At 39.2% G+C, this 17756-nt stretch overlaps 1 protein-coding gene across 1 annotated transcript in view; it reads left to right on the plus strand.

The window, feature by feature from the left end:
* PPIL2 (peptidylprolyl isomerase like 2) overlaps positions 1 to 17756 on the plus strand; it is a gene marked incomplete at its 5' end in the record, with an annotated part of 67754 nt that overhangs the window by 24633 nt on the left and 25365 nt on the right. The window contains 4 exons of the mRNA XM_008634107.2: positions 2937 to 3012; positions 3617 to 3777; positions 5327 to 5402; positions 6590 to 6696. Coding sequence (XP_008632329.2) covers positions 2937 to 3012; positions 3617 to 3777; positions 5327 to 5402; positions 6590 to 6696 — 420 coding nt within the window. The remainder of the gene's footprint in view (positions 1 to 2936; positions 3013 to 3616; positions 3778 to 5326; positions 5403 to 6589; positions 6697 to 17756) is intronic.

Genomic DNA, 17756 nt, shown 5'->3' on the forward strand with positions numbered 1-17756 from the left:
GTGCCCAGTAACTGTCATGGATGCAATGAGAGGAGCTTGGCAGGCTAGTTATTAGTGTTTAGACAGTTTTCTTCCTGAAGTGATATGTCTAAAGACTGTGCAAAATTACAAAATTTTCATAGTCTTACCTTTAAAAAATGTGTCTCTTGTGTTGTAGGACTTGGTTAGGAAATGGTTTGTGTCTTCTGCAGCACAGGTTGGACTGGTCAGAGGTGTTTGTGCTCTTGGGGTCAGGTAGAAGCAACTGGTGTTCTGTGTTTGACTTAATATTCACTGCAGTTCTTTCACAGTATGCTAATTCAAATTCACACTAATTCTAATCAAACTAATTCTGATTGAACTTCTCTTAGTATATCAAGATGCTGTATTTTAGAGGGAGGAATAAACATGTCCTAGGTGTCCTGTACAAGATGATACTCAAATTTCAATTTGAGGAACCATTTTTGAGGGGCTCTTCCACTGCCAGAGGGAAATCTCTTTTGGGGTAGGAGTGTGGGTTGTCCCCCTTCTGGATGTGTGGTGAGACTCTTGCTTTGCAGAACCAGGAATACAAGGGACAACACTGTAAACCAAACCTTTGTCAAGGCTTCTATTGGAACAGATGGCCCACGTGGATGTGATGGGAGGACCTTGTACAGAGGACCTGGGTCACAGTTCTGGGGTTTGGAGTTCAGATCTCCCAGAGGGCAGATGGACAGCTGGTCTGCAAGGAGCAGGAGCCTTTGGCCTCTGCTGTCCTTCATACGGTAATGGATGCATTGCCAAAGCAGGGGCTGGTGGTGATTTGGAGAGCCCTGAGAAACCCCTTGCAAGGAAAGAGACTGTAAACATTTTGCTGGAGGTGCTCGATGCCTGTGATTCGGCTGGTTAAGCCACACAGATGTTTGAATGAACTGTGCCTGTGAAACTGTGTGGACTAATCTGATTTGTGGTACCCTGAGCACAGGGTTTTGTAAGACACTGGCAGTTGTGATGTCCTTTATTTATTTTTAAACAATCAATAAATCAATAAATGAAGAAGCTTTATTTAGAAGAACATCATGAAGGTGTTTTCCGTTTCATTTTTACTGCTGCCTTTCCTCCTGTCCATGAAAAATTGGTTTCAGGAGTCAGTCTTGCCCTTCAGTTTTGCCATGAACTGCAGACATGGATTGCTATAAATCCATTTATCTCTATTAATATTAATACACAGATATTTTTTCCCTTTCCTGAAAGGGTAAGCAGTGCTTCCTTCCTTCACCTTTTGAGGTAGTACATTTATGTGCAGGGCAATGATTGCTGTCTTGGAAAGCTGCAGCTCATGATTGCTGCGGAGTATTTGGGAGTGAAAATGTCTTGTGAAAACACACTGAGTTCTTTCTCCAATCTTTCTCCATGCATCTTGTTGACTGTCAGAAAGCAAGAGTCAAAATCATCTCTATTCACACATATATAAATATGTATGTAAAGTAATAAATAATAAATACACCTGAGTGCTGGTGTCAGAGGAAAGAAAAATGGCTAAAAAATAGATCCAAATTTCCTATTTCTTAGTAGTTTTATTTAAAGATTGTTTCTAAAGCAAGATTTTAAAGATGTAATTTTTGGGCGGGTTTTTTTGTCTTGATGAAGATCTATTGGAGTGGTACAGTGGGACAGGAAACAATAGAAAATTATTATCTGGTGGTTAGGAAAGGGGACAGCAGAAAGCCAGGAGGTCACACTAAGGTGGAGAATCACACAGCTTGATTTCATAAATGTGTTTTGGTTTTACTACCAGCAATAAAACTAAAAATGTACTCTCTGGTGGAAGCATACCATTTCAGGGATGAATGAAAGGCATAATTAGATCATTTTATAAATTATGGAGCTAGCAGCTCAGCTTGTATTAAGCATTACTTCTGGCAGAGATTAAATTCTCAAACTTTTTATCAACTGTGGTAGTCTGAGAAGCTTTGTTAAATTTTTTAGGATAATATATATAATACTATTCATGTTAGGACACAGTTCTTTGCATAGTATGTTGCATTGAACTAGAAACTATTGCATATTATTTTGTTACTTTGCTATTTGAAAGTTTGAATTGTTTTCTGTAAGACAGACTTTCCATAAGTGACTGGGTGTCCTGGACTGATGTTTTGACCTTTCTGTGCTGCAGAGGAGCTTGAGGAGAAAACCTTGAAGTCATTGTAAAGAGAGGATTAAAGACTGTTTAATAATAGTATAAAGTAACCTAGATCACCAGTAGGCATTCCTTGTCTCATTCTCTCTAACAAAAGGTCAAAGTTCTGCAGAAAGTTGCCTAGAGATAGCATAAAGAATCACAGTTAATGGACTGTGTGTTTCTGCTGTTTTCCTCCAGTGGTCACTAAATTGAATTTTCATAATAGCATTTTTTTTCCCATTATTTTTAAACATAGTTCTGTAAGCACTAGTGAAAAAAACAACTGTCAAAACAGTTCTTACTGCAGAGACTTGCTCTGAGGTTTTATTTGTATTTTGAAATGCATTGCAAAAGTTCACAGAGCATGTGCAAATCAGGCCCAGGGTTATAAATAGCAGGAGATAGCTTATGTGCATTTGCATAGATCTTAAACCAAAGCTCAGAACAAAGGAAAGAACCAGGGAATTGCATTGTTCTTGCTCCTCACTAGGATAGGGTAGACTCAGCTGAGCTCTGGTGGTAACTTCTGTGGGTGATATATGTGTAATATTATGTTTGGAACTGAATTCCAGATCCCTAAGGAGTCTGCTGTGAACAGACTCATTGCTGATGTTGGTTGGGGTTGATTGCTTTATATTTTTTCCATCTTTCTGTGGTTTGGGGAGTATGAAAATTATTCTGTCTCTCCCTGTTTGTTTATTTATTATGGTGGTGTCTGCCCTTTGGACTAGTCTGTTGCTTGGAATAGGTGCCTACCAAGGTCTCTGATACTAGGTTTTTTAATTATTTTCAGGATCCAACAAACCTGGATAAGTTCAATGTCTCAAACTTCTTTCATGTTAAGAACAACATAAAAGTAATTGATCCAGGTAAGGATGAATTGAAGGTAGGCTGAGAAAACACCAACCCAAATATGCAAAATCTGAAGATGATGTTATGGAATTGACTCTGTTTTCTGGAAGGACGTCTCTCAGTGGTTAGCTTACTATGCTCATATCTGATTTTGGGGTTTTTTTAATCTTGTGCAAGCAAGCATTTCTTTCTATTCACCTGGTCAAAGTAAGGGATTTTTGCATCACAGGCCTGGCCATTCAGTGCGGAGATGAAGGACAGAAGTTTATATTGTACCCAACTGTAGTTTGTCTTTATTGTTCTATAAAAATTTTACAAGACTTGAATGGACTTAGATAATTTCTAGTGGTTTCAAATAAATTTTCATGATAGTTGGTTTGATTTTTTTTTCTTGTACATCATATATTTATTGTGCTGTATTTTGGGTTACACTGTCATTAGTGTTATGCACTGCTATTTGTCACTGTGTCTGTAGGAATAAATACAGTTGCTAGACCTTTATATTTAAAAAAAAAAAGTTGAATTAAAAAAAAATTGTGTAATTAGATATGTAATAAGCTGAAGGAGAACAAAATACAGTTTTTCTTTTAATTCTGAGTGATTTAACTTTGTCTTACCTAGATGAAGAAAAAGCAAAATTAGATCCATCTTACTATTTGAAAAATACAAATACAGAGACCCGAGAGACTTTACTGGAGCTTTATAAGGAATTCAAAGGCGATGATATTTTAGCAGCTACTATGAAGGCTCCTGAAAAGAAGAAAGTGGATAAGCTGAATGCAGTAAGTTGACTCAATTTGTAGTTTGGTACTGGTTGACTTTTTCAAGAATGGTAATAGTTGTTTTTCTTCTTAGAGGCCGTATTGCAGTATAAACAAACACTGCTCCTTCTGTTTTCTCTCACACAGAAATTTGTCATAGATGAAAATATGAGAATCATATCAGGATTCCTTAGACATGCATAGTATATGTCAGTGAGTTTCTATTTGTTAAATCATTTCAAATCAACCTAAACATTTGAGAAGTGGAGCACAGTAAGAAGGAAGAATCCTTATGATGTGGTTATGCATGTGTTGGCAGAACCTTTTTCCCAGGTTGTAATCTCTCACTCTGAGTTTGTTTATCATTGCTTCCTGCATTTATTGGCAGAGAGAGCACACTGTAAGGGTAGTGCAAGTGAATAATTTCTAGTGTGGGCAAATACATAAATCATCCACAGCTGCTCCTCCATTTTTTTTCCACTGGAATGCAGGGGTTTAGTGGAATATTTTAAAGGATGTTCTTCCAGGTGCATGCTCATGGTTGTCAAGAGAAACAATTCATCTGCATCTAGATTTCCTACATCAAAGGCTGTTTGAAACGGGCAAGAGAGAGTATTCTTCTGTCCTTTAATAATTCTGGAATGTGTGTGCCTACTGGCTTTGTTTACCCTTACATGAAAACTAATAGCAGTGCACCATACAGCTTTTAATGAGAGGGCTTAGGGACAGATTAGGGAATGTATGTGACCAAGGGGTAGGATCACAAATGCCCCCTTTTTTGAGACATTGTAGTGTTACAATAAAAAAAAATGAGTAAGGAGGAGAAAAAAGAGGGCAGAGGCAAGGCTGTGCTCTACACATGTTGGGGAATTGGGATTGTCAGCTTATGATGTGGATGGGCATAGCTGTAAACTTGCTTAGGATGCAGGGAAACCTTATGGAATGAGCATTGACCTGGCCTGGACTCCTTACAGGCATTTCCCTGGAACTGCTAAACTTGTCTCTGGGTTTATTAGCTCTTTGTAATTTACTCCAAAATCCATGTGTGACATTAACATCTCCCATCTGCAGAATTACAGAGCTCAAAATAGACCTTGGGAACCAGGGGATGGTGCCTTTACATGCAGTAGGGCCGGCTGTGGGAGGGGGCTGGTTTGCTCTCCCCCACAGCATCTCTGTGGTTCACTGGATTTTCCTTCCACTCACTCAGCAGCACTGGAGGCTTCTACAGATGTCTTGGCAGAAGTACTCCTTGCCTATCTCCACCCATGGACACACAAATAAATTCTGATAGTAGAATCTTTGCATAGTGATATATTAAACTGTAGTGGAAGCACTAAGCCCCTTTGGCTCAGTGCATGAGCAGCCTTTACTACAGTTTCATCAGAGCAAATCTAGGCAACAGATGGAGAATTATCACTGTGCTGGGTATTTGTTTCTTTCAGTAGGAGCTAGAGCAGAAAGTCTGCCTTCAGAAGGATGACATTGTTTCTAATGCTTGTATAGTATCTTTGGTAGACAAATTCTGAGATCTAATGTCTTTTTCTCTTGCTTTTTCCTCTGCAAACAGGCTCACTATTCCACTGGAGCTGTAAGTGCTTCCTTCACCTCCACTGCAATGGTGCCTGAAACTACCCATGAAGCAGGTACCAGAACTACCTACCTACCAGCTGTTTATTTACTTCCGAGTTTTAAAGTGTGCTCCTTAGCACCCATACATTTATGAGGACTGAAGGAATGCATTGGTAATTGGTCAGTACTGATGCCATGGAAATGTGTTCCCAGACCAGATATATCCTTACTTTCCAGTGAGCTTATTCTGAAAATAATGGAGCAATTATGATCTAGCTTTGGCTTTGAATGACAGGTACTTCTTTTGAACGGAAATTAATGAGATATTTCTCTGCCCAGGGATGACAAAGTGACATATCCCCTTTTCTAAGTTAGGAATGAAATATCTCTCCTCAAATACCATACAAAATCTTGCCCACCTTTTTGGCCTACCCTGCTATTGGTTAGAACAACAGCAAATTTTGTGGTGGTAACTTTTAGTTTACTGCTTTTCAAGGTTACACAAAAATGCATTTTAATGCAATAAAGTTTTCCTTTTATTCTCCAGCCTAATCACAAATGTGTAAGATTTGCTTAGTTTGGATATTGGTTAAATAACTGAGTCATTAGTATTTCCAGTTGACAAAATTGGGCACTAAAATTTAGATGTCACATACTTAATCAAAGATTGAACGCATTGCTAAAACTGCGTTTACCAAATTCAGTTCCTTTACTTAAGTTTACTTAAGTTACAGTGATCTGCAGGTGACTGAGTATAGAAAATATCTGTCTAACTGGACATTTTGACAAAATGGGAATGGAAACACCATCGATTGATCCTTTGGTTTGACTTACCAGTAATGTCTCCAGTAACAGCTTCAGTTGTTTTCAGAACTGGGTAGGTCTCTGTATGTCAGCAGTTTGTGGTTGACTGATGATTACCTGCTTGGCTTCCAGCACAAGAAGCAATTTGATTTCAAAGTTTGTGGTTGATAGATGTTGCTTGAAAATTATAGTTTGTAATACTGAATGCTTCTGGGATTTAAAATACAGATTATTTGGTTGGTTCTCAAAGAGTTGGTGGTTTACTATAATGGCAAGTGTTTTGCGCAGAGATTAATGCGAGGATATCGTAGATGAATTGCAGAGTAGGATCCCTCAAGACCCAGTACCCCAGGAGAAGGGGTCAGACAGTAGAATCTATGAGTTGTTTACTGATGATTTCTAAAGATCAATGAATAAGCTTACAGAGAGCTAATTACTGTCTTTTGCTTTGATATAGCTGCTATTGAAGAAGATGTTGTGAGATATCAGTATGTGAAGAAGAAGGGATATGTGCGACTTCACACTAATAAAGGAGACCTAAACTTGGAGCTGCACTGTGATATGGTACCGTGCCCCATACTATGAATCTCTGTAGATAACCACCAGAATTGGAGCTGACAGTGGAAATGTCCAAAGAAAGGAATAATGTGTAGTTGCAGTAGATACAGATAGATAACTAGCTTCTAGTTCTTTTGGTGTATTTTCATACATACACAAAACTATGTTGTTAAACCTCTATTTAATTTTGTTTATAATACTATATATAAAAATTTATTTATACATATATATATATATATATAAATGAATTAACTATATATATTTACACTATATATGTAAGTGTTCTCTGTAAGTAGTCCCATCATTTTAGTGGACTACCTACAATATGCCAAAGTACATGTTTAGAGCTTCAAAGGGTCAGGATTAATGACCCAAACAATGACAAGGAAGGAAGAGAGAAAAGAGAAGGCAGAGCACAGTGAGACAGTGAGGAGGGAATAATCCAAGGTTACACAGCAGCTTATTGACAGAACCTCACTGAAACCAAGAGCAGTCTGTCAGTCTGCATCCATGTAGTTAAGATCCTCAGAAATATTTGAATTTACTTCTAAAGCCTGAGCTTTATAGAACAAACCTAAATGAAAACCTTAGAATATGTTTTTACTTCCTCTTGTCCCAGTTCTTAAAAGTTCAAGTTTTCAAACACCTTCCCTTTGCCATTAAGAGAAGTTCATTTTAAAAAACAACAGACTGGAGTTTTTTATAGTATATACAGTCTGATTCTGGGGGAACTCAGTGGCTCTTAAAATAATAAACATGGCAAGACTTCTGATAGATGAATGAGTTGTGGTGACAGTGATGTCTCAGACGTCACTGCTTGGGTAGTGTGTTTGCTTATTTATTTGTACAGCCACTTCTATAAAAGGAAAAACGTTTTCAAACCTTCGATTGTTTACTGAGATTTTTGTCTCAGGATATTATAGGCCTGAAAGTTGATATTTTAAAAAGTTGAAGGATGTGAATAGGGGTTTAAATGGTAAAACTTCTGTTTCTTGTGAGCCTCACAAAGTTTAAGGGCAGTGATGCTGGGTAGGAGCTGGGGTGCCTGGTGTGAAATCCAGATGTACTGGGAGAATGCATTCATTGTTGTGTGCAAGAAAGAAAAAGGAGCAAACTGCATAAGCCTTCTGGCTTTTCCTTCTGTTCCCTTCTCTCACATGAGTAAGAAGCAAGATAAGTGTAAACATCTCAAGCTGATCTATGCAAACAGCAAGAGAATCTCCACAGCAGCATATCACGTTAGTAATTCTGTAGGTCTCTGTCATCCCTACAGGTGTTTTCCGTGCTCTTAAATAGTAACACTGTAATAAGGCAAAAAGCAGAGGATGTTAGTACAGCAATATTTAGGGGAAGCGGCAGAACGAGCAGATTGCATTGAATCATTTGTTTTGCCATATGTTCTCAAACTGGCTCCTGGCTAAAGCAGGCTGACTGCAGCTATTCTTACCAGCGTGGGCTTTTTGGCCACATGTGTGACCAGTGTCGCTCAGTCCTCAGGACCCAGCCTCAATTGCTCATTATAAACTTCCTGTATGATATCCATTGTGTTTCCTTTTTTTCCAGATGAATTCCTATTTATCTACCTTTCACACACAAAGCTTCTTCATGTACACACTGGAAGTGCATGCTGTTTTACACAACCAGACATTCTCAAACACTGGCCTCCAGCCATCTGTTCCTTTGTGTCAATTAAATCTGTGTGAATTAAGCAGACCTTTGGCACTGCAGAGGGGAAAAAGATATATATTTAGAATAAATAGGAAAAACTTGCTGCTTTAGGGAGGTGTTCACAAGATCCACCTTCGGTCATCATCCTAGGTCTTTGAAATCAGTTCTTTCTGGGAGGCACTTGTTTTTCTCCCTTTACTAAATAAGGAGTTTGTGCTTTCTAACTTTGGTTTTCCTGAATCACACTGAGGTTAGCTCAGTGCAGACAGAGCAAACATCTTACAAACATATAGCACATGCAGAGGTCACAAACATATACACAGATCAGCTACAATGAGACTGAAAAACAAAGAAATTGGGGAAGTGCCAAAATTTAAACATTGTTAAACACTTCCAGTTCACCCTGCTTGTGAATATGCATGGCAATAGTCTTAATTAATCATATGCCAAGTTTTTATCAACTTTTCTGCCTTATCCAGTGCACAGGCTGGACCAGTCGTAGGAGCTAATTGGAACTGGTTTATGTACAGAATTTGGTTTTCCTGTCAAAGCGTAGAATGTGGGTAAGGTCCTTGAATGCCGTCAGGGGGAACAGGACTGTACCATAATGCTCACTCAAAGTGCACAGGGGTTTTTTTTAATTGCTCAGGGATATCCTGTGCTCTGGTTGTTATGGAAGCCACCCTGGCAGTGATCATATTTTCCCAGTACTGGAAGTATATGATTGTGAAATGCTTAAGGAAGCTTGAGGATGATGTTGCTGTATAAATATGACAGATAAATACCTGTGTCCAGAGGTAGGACTTGCAACATTTAAATTACATTTCAAAATAGTCTTATGTTTAGGTTTCAATACATGCTTTGAGGTGAAGTCTCTTCACTAAAATAGAGAGCAGCAAGTGACATACTCGCTATCTTAAATGGTGTGTGTACTGAATTTTCAGTTGGATTTTCATGCCTCTTGTCTGTGTTTAAGCAAAATATTTTTGCAGTTGTGCTGTCAACACTCTGCACTGCTTCTGAAATCTGCCCAGTATCTGTTGCCTTCAATATTCTCCTTGGGTCCTCATTCCCTGTCCCTTCACAGCTCTGTTGTCTCCTTTCTTTCCCATTTTTTATGAGCTGTTTGGCAGTATAAATTGTCTGTAGCTCAGTCTATATGTGCGTGTGGAAACCTTTGTTTAAAAATAAATATAGTGTTCTTCATATACTAGTACTTTAAGGTGCCAGTCAATAAGATTGATAGTGATGAAGTTCATCCTAGCACCAAAAACCTAATCAAGAAATGTTTTGTATTGATCCAGGGCAGGAAATCAGTGTTGCAGTGTGATTGAAGTCATCAGTTACTTTGTGACAGGATTCAGAAAGAGCATGAAATAGGACTAGAATCCAGATATTTTCAGTGTTTGAAATCACTTGTTCAGAGCACCAGAAACTTCACTTAGGTTCCAGAAGGATGATGTGTGGTTTAAATCATTGACCTGAAAAAAGGCAATAAAAAGACTTTGGAAGATAAGCTGGATTTTTTCCCACCCTTTTGAATTTGTGCCTCAGATGAGCAAAGGTACAGTACCCTTCTCTCTTGGGATCATTGCAATGTGCCTACTGCTTTTTTTTGGTCATTTGTTTTTCTTCCAATCCTCCTATTCAGATACAGTATGTTCCTCCTAATGGGAACTAATCAGATGGCCATTGGTAGGGATGTTTTCCAGGAAGCTGAGATCAGCTGTGCATAAGCAACATTTGTTGTATATACTAATTGGATAAAAATTTACAAAAATTCTACTTGCCAGAAGTAATTCTGGGAACTACAGAAGATGTAACAACATCCAACAAGTGTTATTCTTTCAGTTTTAGTCTTATGCATGTCAAACACGTAAATTCTGAAGAAATAACTGATGAAAGGCAATTAATATAATTTCTTGTATTTTATTTACTGTGATTTTTGTAGTCTCCTCAAGTTCTTTTAGCTGCTTTAATCAGGGTGTTGCTGGGAACAGCTGCGTATTATCCATGTGTATTCTACTGTATTAGTCACTATAGTGATGGAGTTATACCTTGTAGGTGGTGGAGCAACCATTTTTAAAAATATATATCTACATATGAATTAATATGTAAATATAATGCTCCCAAAGATCCTGTCAAAATGATGAACACGTGGTTTGATATTCTATCTCACTTCTCTACTGCGTGGGTCCTCTGCATACAAGTGGTCACTGGGGTGATGATCTGGTGATTCAGCACATGCCAAGAGCTGTAATCAAATACTTATCTGTAGCTGCCATGGCAGGTTTTATAAATTCACTTGTCTCCCTCAGGTTTAATACTTTAAGGTTTAAGGGCAAGATGGCAAAACAAAGAAGAATGTGAGACGGATTTCAAAGCTCCATCTGACACTCCACAAATGCTTTTTGATGTTTTAGGGCCTGGCAAACTCTGCTTAATAAAGATGTCTTGGCATAGCTTTCCAAAGAAGCTGTTACTCTACAAACATTGATGTTTTAATCTTTTTAGGCCTTCTGACCTGTTAAATATGCCTGTGATCTCTAAATGTGTAATCCAGCCCCTGTTCTTTGAAATCATCTCTCCTTTTGTGTGAGGGACTGTTCTGAAGATCAGAATCCTGTAAACTTCTTATCCATTTCCAGTGCCAAAGAAGTGAGTTGCTGAAAAAATCCTTTGACCTCCTGGCATGATGAGGTTCTCCAGTCTTCCCAAATCTCTCATTTTCTTTCTGATTTAAACCTCCATTCTACTTGCTTTCTGTCAACATGATAATGGCACTGTCTGGGAAATAACTGGCTGATGTTTCACCAGTATCTGTTCACTCGATAAAAGGATCAGAGGGATGAAATACAGTGGTCTTGGCATGGTTGTAATGGCTTTTTTAATATTTTTTCATCAAAATAGGCAATTATAGGAAGAGCTGCAACTCTCAACTTTGAGAGTTCTTGTCAGCAGAAGCTAAGAACAAAGCTGTGATCTTCCAGTAGAAGAAGAGCTGGATAAAAATTGTTAGAGAGGATGTTGTTACTTCTTGGTGTGCTTTTTCGTCAAAGTGGTACAATAGCAGGCAGATCTATTGCTCTTTGGGGCTGAGAGTAGGATGGCTCTATGCAGCCATCTTGATGAACAGGTCAACTTCTAGGTTGTTCTAAGTGATTGGAAGCTGATATTTTAATAGTTTTAACTTTGGGGGCATAACACTCTATCCTGGTTTAACTCCAGTCAGCAACTAAGCCTCACACAGCCACTCACTCCCCAACCAGTGGGATGGGGGAGAGGATCAGAAAAGGGGAAAACTTGTGGGCTGAGGTAATGGCAGTTTAACAAGTAAAGCAAAAGCTGCACACACAAGCAGAGCAAAATAAGGAATTAATTCATCATTTCCCAAGGGCAGGCTGGTGTTCAGCCATCCCCAGGAAAGCTGGGCTCCATCACCATAATGTTTACTTGGGAAGACAAACATCATCCTTTTGAATGTCCCACCTTCCTCCTTATTCCCGTGGCTTTACATGCTGAGCCACCTCCCCATGAACCTGTCCCTGCTGCCCCAGGCTGTCTGTGTCTTTTCCTGGCAGCCTTTGGCACTGAGTAATTGGTGGAAAGGCATTTTGCACATTTGGACCCTTTCTGCCTCCCCAGCTGCCCTGGCGAGCTGGTTCTGGGAAGGGAATTGATTGTTATTGGATCATGCCCCTTGATTTTTGACATTTGCAGACATGAGGTGCAGACATGAGGTGCAGACATCCCATACCAGCTGTGTCTGCCACTTAGTGATCCCAAACCCCGAGCATGAGGTGGATGGTTTGGAGTTACACAGCTGCTGCTCTTCATCTTTCTCTGACGTGTTTCTTGTTTGTACCTTGGCTGCTCTGATGAGAGTGTGGTGACCTTGGGAGGTTGACAGCTTCTCTGTCTAGTGTGGAAGTTGTTACAAGTTACATCTTCTGAAAAGGTGGAATTTATGTGCAGGCAGTTGCAGATTGATGAAGTGCCAGGGAGCTGCCATGGGACCTGCATTACTCCAAGTTTTAAGCTGCTGGAGGTTGCTTGAGTGCATCCTCATTTAGACTGTACCTACTTGTGCTGTCCTGCTTACCAGTCCATCCTTATCAGCACCCAGCCCTGCACTGTGCCCTCTGACAAGCTCCTTAACCCTTGGGTGACGACAAATTTGTATGGGTCAGTGGCGTGGGGAGAGGATTGTTTTCTTTTCTACCACTGCAGTAAATGTAAATACAAGCTAGAGGAAAAGTAGTAACTGTGGCTGACTCTGCCTCTGGAGAACTAGTAGTTAACATTGACAAATTAGATGAGTGAACTAGATGCCTTGTTTAATTTGAGTTGTGCTCAGCTAAACTGATTGATTGTCCCTGTGTTTGCAAAAATGTGAGAAGTAAAACTGAAGTGTGTCATCTTTTTACTGGCATCTTGTCTAAGCTGAGCATCTTGCTTAGACTTCAAAAAAGTTTTCAGTAGCATCATGAACGTCAGTATTGTGGAATTAGATGCCTTTTAAAAGTGAAATTTAGCTATCTGCTGAAGTCTTTGCTAAATAGCTGATTAAATTACAGTGAGTTTCTGCGCAATGAGAATGCATTAATTCTGCTCTTTGTTCTAAGTGAACTTGGAGGCTTTGAGGTAGCAAAATAGGCAAATATTTACTATCAAGTCAACAATCTATTACCCAAGGCATAGTTAGCTTGTTCTGATTCTTTTTTATTATCAGTAGGAGTCTGGCTGAGTGTTTTACCCCACAGTGCCCCAATGCTTTCATGTTTCCCAGTGCTCATTCTCTGGAACTGTGCTCTTCTGATCACAGATCACAAATTGCCCGAATGCGTTTGCTCGTGGTATAACCAGACTGAGAATTGTGTGCCTTAGATGAACTGTGGCTTTCTTGAACTGAACCACCATAGGCAGCTGTTACTTGCCACCATCACCTGTCAGTGGCTCAGACCCTCTCACACCCTGGGGAGCTGTTAGCAGGAAAGTGGAGCTGGCAGGGAGTGGTGTTTAGGTCTGGAGTAAACGTTTCTTCTCTAGGAAATGTCATGGGCTTCCCACAGTGAAATTCTTCCTATGCTCTTGCAGTGGGCTTTGTGGAGTTTTGGGTTTTCTTGTCCCTCTTGCTGTGAAACAAATGGAATGTGCTCATAGTTCATTGGTGCAAAGTGAAATGGGGTAGTTTAACTGGCCTTGCAGAACAGTGTTGGACACTGAAACATTTATATGTCCAGTTTCTTTCCATGGCTTGGAGGAGGGAACAGACACTTGCACCTGATAGATGGTGATTCCTGAAATAGTACCATTACAGTTAGCTCTGACTAAGCCCCAAATAAAGCCAAGCTTTTATTGCTGAGTTCTCGTCTGTGTGATGGGTGGGCTGAGTACTACAGATTGAAAGGTAGGGGGAAACTGAGTTTAAACCTTACCAAATCACCTCTTCATGGGCTCACGCTGAATGAACAATTACAAGATTGAAAATGCTCTATGTGAAAGTACGTAAATGGATTAAAGCAAAACAAAATCCACCTTGCATTTTAAAGGAGATCTATGTTAAGAAAATGGAAGGCTTTGTTTGAAGCTTTAGAAATTTCCATCACTTGTTCATGCCTCTTAGTAGCAGGATTCTGGCATTTGTGTGATAAGATAAAGGCTGTAGAATGCAATTTTAATTTGAGAGGAATGAGCTTTTCATTATTTCCTGCTTTGAAACATAGGGTTAATGAGCATATAGCAAGGCTCTGTAGTTTAGTCCCACTACTACAGTTCATCCAATTTAGAGAGAAAAAAAGAAATAAAAGGGAAGTGGAATTAGCACAAGAAAATTATACAGATGTGCGAATGACAGCTTCTGAATGCTTAGTGTGAAATTTCCCTTCAAGGTTCATGCACATCCTCAAGGGATGGAGCATTTTGAAATGATTAGCTCTTCACATAGTAAAGCCTTTTTCCTCGCAGTCATGGCAACAACTCAGGAGCTCTCCCCTCTTTTCCCATCTCCTGCACCTTGGCAACAGGAGTGCTGCAGGTTTTTCATCTCCTCCTGTTTGGTTCTTCGCTGCCCAGTACAGATTCTGAGTTAAGGTAACTTTTACAAATGTAACGACCCATTGTAACTAATGAGAAAGGACAGCTGCAGACTGGTTGGTCCCACCCTACAGGTCTCGGGATAAAGCAGGAGAGATGAATTTTACCTGGCTTGGAGCCACCCTTGCTGGCAAAGTGGAAACTGAAATTGGCTCGGATAAAAGCTGCATTTATCCTAGAAGTTTGTAGTAAGCAGTTAGGGGTTTTTTTCTGTTTTGCTTTGGTTTTCTAAATTGTATATTCCTTTCTTCAATGTTCACCCAGTATTGTGATTTCACAGTCTTCTGTCACTGCTATTTTTGCAGGGTCATTCTTTGTAGCAATCTCTTTAACTCTGAAATTTGTCTGGGCACAGTAACTGGTAGAGTGCTGGTGTTTCCATGCAGAGTTACCTACTAAGTGTGTTAGCTAAATGGAGACTTAAACCTACTTAGAAAACCATTGGGCTGTGGCCCCATTAAATATATATATCTGTGAGCCAAGCAAAGCATTTGTGGCATCTTCTGGGATAAGTACTCTTCTGGATTCCTGTCTCAAAGCATTTATTAAAATTTTACTGCTTGTCTTGGGTGTGAATTTTCAGCAGTTGAAAGACAGTTATCTGGCATCTACAAAATAAATAGGGAGTGCACAGTTGGAGCAGGTGACTCATTTTTGGTATAAATAAGATTTTTTTCTTACGATTTGTCATTTGGAAAGAGAAGTGTCTTTAAGCTGAAGGACATCATAGAGACACTGCATTCACTTACATGGTCCCAACTTGACCTAAGAAAAGGAGGATTTCTCAGGGCTGTCCTGCCACACTCTTTAGTCAGAAACCTTCCACAATTTTAAAATTTTCCTTTTTAGGACTATCACTGCATCATTCTGAGAAGATATTGCAGTAGGTTTAAAGCAATGTTTTCTGTTGGTGGGTTTCAGATCAGGTTAACACGGCATTTTTCCCTCAACTTCCTTGCATATAGGTCTAAGACATAGTCAGCAGAATAAAATAATTTAAGTCATTTCTGCATAATGTAAAAGGGATAAAGAGGGAAAAGTTAGCTGTTGCTGTTGAGGCCAGTTTAAGACAAAACCAGCCAGAACTAAACAGAGAGCCTGAAGCACAGAGTCAGTGGTGAGACAACAAGAAACCGGCGTTACCTCCTGCATTTCCAGGTGCCTTGACCATCCCCTCCTCCTTCAGAAATGGTATGAGGCAAGTGGTGTGCAGGAAGTTTCTGAAGAAGGAGACAGCTTTGCATTCAGAGACTGGGAGTCTAACATCTGCCACAAGATCTTACATCAAGTAACAAAGTCAGGTTTGTGTATGAGTATTTGTCATCAGTGTTTGTAGCTGGAACAAAGACTTCAAAGACTGGCCTTGTTTGTATGGTCAGTGCAGAGCACAACTTCATTACTGAGGATCTGCACCTTCCCCATAAACCTCAAGCCTTTTTCTCCTGCTTTGGACAGAATGCTCCTTTTAAAAAATCCCTGAAATGTGCTTGGCAGTGTGAGATTTGGCAAGAACATTAACTGCTTTGAATAAATCAGATAATCTGAGCCAGATATTCTAGACCTACTGCATGACTGAAACTGGGGTTTATTACTGATTAAATGCAAATCTTCTTATTTGTGTCTACTAAAAAGCACTGTAAAAGGTAGTGGTAATGTTGCTAAGGAACTGTTTACCTGCCAAATGTATCTCTGTGATGCATGAGGTGACCATGGGAACCAATTTGGTGGCAATTATTTAAAGAAAACCTTGCAGTGGAATGATTATTGCATGTATACTGAATATTTCTGAAGTTGCATTTGAAAAGCTTATTTCTGGGAAAGGGTATAATAGCTAGAAATCCATTTAGAGAGAAGGGTCAGCACAGGTCCTGCATAAAAAATACATTACTAGAGCCAGGTTTTTTGATGTATATTTTATAATCATGTTTTGAAAATAAATAGGAAATCTGTATTGGGTTATCAACTTTGTGCAAATTTAAAATGGTTTGGTGTCTATTCCTAGGGGACTCAGTCTTTTGCCTGGTTTCATTTTTTGTAAAAAAATAATTACAGGTTGCTATATTCCCCCTCGAGAACTTATTAACTATGTCTCTCTCTCCAAAGAGTGCTTGGCTCTCATGAGATAAAGTGCCTTAGGCTAAAAGCTGCTGATTCCATTTCTGATTCATAAAGAAATTTTTTTAACTTATTTTTATCCTTACTGACATTTTTCACATTTTCATTTTCACTAATAGCAAAACACTAGGATCAAGGCTGTTATGATATTGTCTTACAAAGGAAGCATGTGCTGCACAAGTGATTCTGCAGGAGTTGAATTTTACTAGAGAGGTTAAGTACAAAGATTATTTTAAAGCATATATGTTGAATTCAAAGGAAAAGAATTCACATTGACTATAAACATTGAAGAAGTAGGAAAACCTCCTGTTGCTTGATACAATTTTAATGGAATATAGTTATTTATGAGTTGCCCTCAGGATGCCACCAAAATACGTGTCTTGGTGACATTCTACCATAAAGCCATTATGGTACCACTACCATTTAGCTCAGTAATGAATTCTGTAGGAAATCTGAAATAATGGCTGGTGTAAGATTAGAATTTGCTAATTTTTTCACTTATGGCCCAGCTGACAACTGTCATCTGAGTAGAGTAATTAAGAAGGAATCAATATAGAGAATTTGTAATGATGGGTACAGTTTGTTTGGAAAATTAAGAGACATTTCAGTGTAAATAAAGCGGGATGAGAATGATTGTGTTTCAGATGAGAAAATACAGAAACTGAAGTTCTGTCGGGTTCGACATGAATACTTGTATGGACTGGCTTTTCAAGACATAGAGATTATTTCATCCTTAAATTATTATAATCAGGCTGGCCTTGGATTTTTTGCTTTTAAGTCACATCAGGTTGCATGGCTTAGTCTCTGTCTCTCAGCAGCTCCCAGACCAAGAGTGATGTCACACCAGTGCAAAGTGAATCAGTGCCTTTCACAAAAACAAGTCTTGTGTGTCTTCACTTACAGCCATTGCAGCTCATACTGGGGCTTTACTTGCCAGCACATACAACAATAAGGATATTTTTAAGGCCTGTAAGAACTCAGTTAGATGTATTCTTTTGTAAAACTGGAATAGATTTATGCACATAATCCACAGTGGGGCTGGAAAACATGTCCAAGTATAGAAAACAGGCTGTTTCTGGACTTGTGTTTGTATGTCTGAAGGTATTTTAGTATTGCAGGGAAGAAAATCCATACAATTACAGTGGAAGGATGATTAGGTGGACAGTAAAGTTTTTCAGAAGGTACTG

The sequence above is a fragment of the Corvus brachyrhynchos genome, unplaced genomic scaffold, assembly GCF_000691975.1.
Source record: "Corvus brachyrhynchos isolate BGI_N302 unplaced genomic scaffold, ASM69197v1 scaffold114, whole genome shotgun sequence".
Taxonomy (NCBI): Eukaryota; Metazoa; Chordata; class Aves; order Passeriformes; family Corvidae; genus Corvus; species Corvus brachyrhynchos.